This window comes from Rhagoletis zephyria, unplaced genomic scaffold (genome assembly GCF_001687245.7).
Source record: "Rhagoletis zephyria isolate East Lansing unplaced genomic scaffold, Rhagoletis_zephyria_1.1 Rzeph_scaffold_25916, whole genome shotgun sequence".
NCBI lineage: Eukaryota > Metazoa > Arthropoda > Insecta > Diptera > Tephritidae > Rhagoletis > Rhagoletis zephyria.
The window spans coordinates 1,923-5,715 of NW_016182974.1; the positions used below are offsets into that span (position 1 = coordinate 1,923).

The 3,793-nt window shown below is 46.8% G+C and overlaps 1 protein-coding gene across 1 annotated transcript; it reads left to right on the plus strand.

The window, feature by feature from the left end:
- Positions 1 to 351: 351 nt before the first annotated feature.
- LOC108382239 (GATA zinc finger domain-containing protein 10-like) lies at positions 352 to 3,789 on the plus strand (the record flags this gene model as incomplete). The annotated part of the gene is given in 6 exon segments (XM_017638625.1): positions 352 to 1,715; positions 1,717 to 2,627; positions 3,017 to 3,254; positions 3,313 to 3,396; positions 3,499 to 3,666; positions 3,757 to 3,789. Coding segments are annotated over 6 exon segments (2,798 nt in total), but the record flags the coding sequence as incomplete, so codon positions are not given.
- Positions 3,790 to 3,793: the final 4 nt, after the last annotated feature.

Genomic DNA, 3,793 nt, shown 5'->3' on the forward strand with positions numbered 1-3,793 from the left:
GTTATTGATAGAGAGTTTTTTTTTTGTTAGATAGTGTTGTTTCAGACTGTTTTGAGATACGAGGTTTTGCCAAAGTACCGTCGAAATGTGGGAGTCGAGGAGGGAGGGGCACAAATGCCATCGTTTAGGACAAAATAGACTTTCTAATGGAGATAGTGGAATTCGAGGTCACTATTAATGCGCATGGGAAAGGAAATATTATTTACACATAGAAACAGCGAAGTGATGGAAGCTGTGTCACGCAACACTTCCGCCGCCAGCTTTGTAGTGAGAAGACAAGCAAACTCTTACTTAAATTTATTTTGTACTTATTTATTTTATTATATTTCTCTTTTGTTTATTTTCTTTCAGAGGGCGAACATGTCATCATTGACAATAGCTGCATTGATGAAGTATCCGACTTGCAAGCGATGGGCTCTGAGACCAGCTTGAATGAGATCCACTCACACCAGTGCACGGAAAACATTGCACAAGACTACCAGCTGGCACAGCAACAGCTACATTTATTGCAGCCGCTTTTGCAGCAACCTCAACAGGAGCATCACCAACAGCCACCGCATCATCACCAAGAAACTCAGCAAGTTCCCATACAAATTCACCAACAGAATGTTGTTGACGTCTGTGTGGGCGTTGTTACCAATGAAGTATACAACAACAATAATCAACTATTGATGACCGATGTAAATGAGTTGAATGAAAACGTGCCAAATGAAGAGCCGACCGAAGTACCTGTGGCGGCTGTGGCCCCATCACAAGCTCCTGCCGCGGTAGACGCTCCAGTACCGATACCGGTACCGGTACCGGCATCACAGCATCAGCAACCGCCACCGCCACCAACAGTGGCCGCCGTAGTGACTGCACAGCAGTCGACATCAATCACGCCAGTGGCAAGTGCTGCTACAGCTACCAATGTATCGACGCAACAGCAACAAATTCAGACCTCGCCTCCTTTGCAGAAATATCACCAACAGCAGCAGCAGCAGCAGCAACAACAACAGCCACCACAACAGCAGCAGCAGCAGCATCCAAAGCATCAGCAGCAATCGTACAATCGTTACGATCAGCAGCAACAGCAACAGCAACAGCAGCAGCAGCAGCAACAACAGCAACAACAACAACCGCACCATAATCAACAATATCACCACCAACAAAATCATCATTATCAATATGAGCAGCGCAGACCACAACAGAATTACAATAGTAATCAGTCGCGCCGTAAATACGATTATAACAATCCATCGTATGCTCCTAATAATAACAACAATAACAATAATGATTCTGCCATCCAAACTACAAAGACAATGTCATGGACAAATTCGAGCAAAAAGTCAACGGCTTCGGTCGCGGTTACCGCCACACCGACTAACAACAATAACAACGCCCAGAATAGAACGTACAGTCATTCGACGAAGACGTATACGAATCATCAACATCACTACCAGCAACAGTCGCACTACCATCAGCAGCAGCAGCAGCAGCACCAACAACAACAGCACGGTGGCCACTACAATCAAGGGCCGCAGATGCGCAACTATAGCGGCATGAAAATGCCTTCATCACCAGTGGGCAGTGGTGCGCCACCACAGTTTGGCAACAATGTGAGTGGGGGTGAGCGTCGGAATAGCCAGGCAGAGCAGCCAAAATACGCGAACTCTAACAATGGTTCATACAACAACTACAATCAATATTCCAATAATAATAGCAACAACTCTTCTGGGAAGCAGCATTAATTTGAATAGCGCAACGGCAGCTACTTCGACTGCTAGCACCACCGCGGCGCCGCAACACTTCTCGCAACAGCAGCAACAATACTCACAAGGCGGCTCGCAGCAGCACCAACACCACAACCAGCAGCAACAACCCGCACAGCCGCCACAACAACAGGCGCTGGTAATCGATAGCAAGCAATATCCCGGCTTTACGAGCAGCAAGAAAGCCGCCGCCGCCGCCGCCGCTGCGGCTGCTGCAGCAGCAACGGCTTCCTCCTCTGTCGCGCCCATAATGAATTTGGCGCCACCAATCCCTACGAATACCAACGCCTCCACATCTAGCACCCAATCGTGGGCCAGCTTATTCAGCGACACCAATACATCGGCCACATCGTCCGCAAGCGCCAGTGGTGCCCAGTCCAGCAGCAACAGCAGCAACACGAACGCCAGCAACCAGAGTAGCAACTCTGCACCTGCGCTGCCACCACCATTTTCATCCAAGAAGCCGGTTGCCAAAGTTGCGCCGTATGAGTGCGTTGTGCCTGCGCCGATCAATCCTGCCCCGCCAGTGGTGCTGCCGGGAGCCATGTCCTACTCGGCTGCATCTGCTCAGGGCATATCACCTCAGCAGCCGGCAGCAGCTAAAGCGGCCGCAAAGGCAGAACCGCTCACACCAATAGCCCGTGCCAATTTGGACGAATATACACTGAAGTTTGCGGATTTCCTGACAAAGACCAAAACCGACTTGTCCACAGTGAGCTTGCGTCCACGTGGGCTCACCAATCCCTCCAACTACTGCTACATCAACTCCATTTTGCAAGCGTTGCTAGGCTGTGCGCCATTCTACAACCTGATGCGCTCCATACCAAAGCAGGCAGCAGCGCTTTCCGAAGTGCGCACCCCCACAGTGAACGCGCTGTAAGTGACATGCCCTTGTTTTCTTAGAATCTCGTCTGTTGAATTATTAATATACATGTACATACATATGTACATATGCCATAAACAGTCAGCGGTTGCGCTCTATTAACAATTGAATGCGATCGCGTTACATTTATGGTAGAGTAATTATAACCGAATTGCTTTGTGACTGCGCGTGAAACCGTTTTGGTGGAGCGCCTTGGTTGCATGCGTTTCGATACTGTCTCTACCGCAAAGTGAAATGGCGCTGGACTGCCTTTTGCACAAGGAAACAGAGATGCACAAATAGTATTTTAATGATATCTTTTTATAAATAAAAAGTTGCATTTTCTATTTGCTTGCCTTTCATTGCCTCAGCTAAATTTTAATTGTATTTTTTTTTTTTATAGCATCTCATTCGTTTCGCAATTTTCTACGCTGCCATCTGGGATGCGTTTACGCACAAATAAGGGTCCTAAAGGCAAAGACGAACTGGGTAGTGAATTGCAATGCGATTCTGCTTTCGAACCAACTGAAATTTATCGCTTATGGGTCGATAGCCGCGAAGAGTACGTGGAGGGACGTCAAGAGGACGCCGAAGAATTCTTAAGCTATGTGCTCAACAAACTCAATGATGAAATGCTAGAGGTGAGTGATAAATTGCAATTAAAAGTTTTTATGCCGGCTAAATGAAAATTTTCCTCAGGTAATAAAACTGGTAGCTAAACCAAACGCCGAACAAAATGGTCGAAACGATGTTTCGGAGAGTGAAGACGGCGATGAGTGGCAGGTATGTTACGCGAATTGTAGCATTAAGGGTAGATTCTACTAGATTTTGGCTGCTCTTTCACCGTTTACTCGTTTCAAATCTAAAACGTTGTTTTTTTTATAGATGATTTGCAATAATCGCAATAAGGGTAGTGTCACACGCCAAACCGATTTCGGACGCACTCCCCTGAGCGACATCTTCCGCGGCGAATTGCGTTCACGTTTGCAGCGTGAAGGCGAGCACTCTACCGATGACATTCAGCCATTCTTTACGTTGCAACTAAATATAGAAGTAAGCCCTTTTTTCCCGACAGTGCACATGTGTGCAAAATAATTATTATATGTTGACGTATGTAATTGTTTAAATTCTGTTTATTTATAGAAAGCCGCTTCAGTGAAGGAAGCACTCGAAATATTGG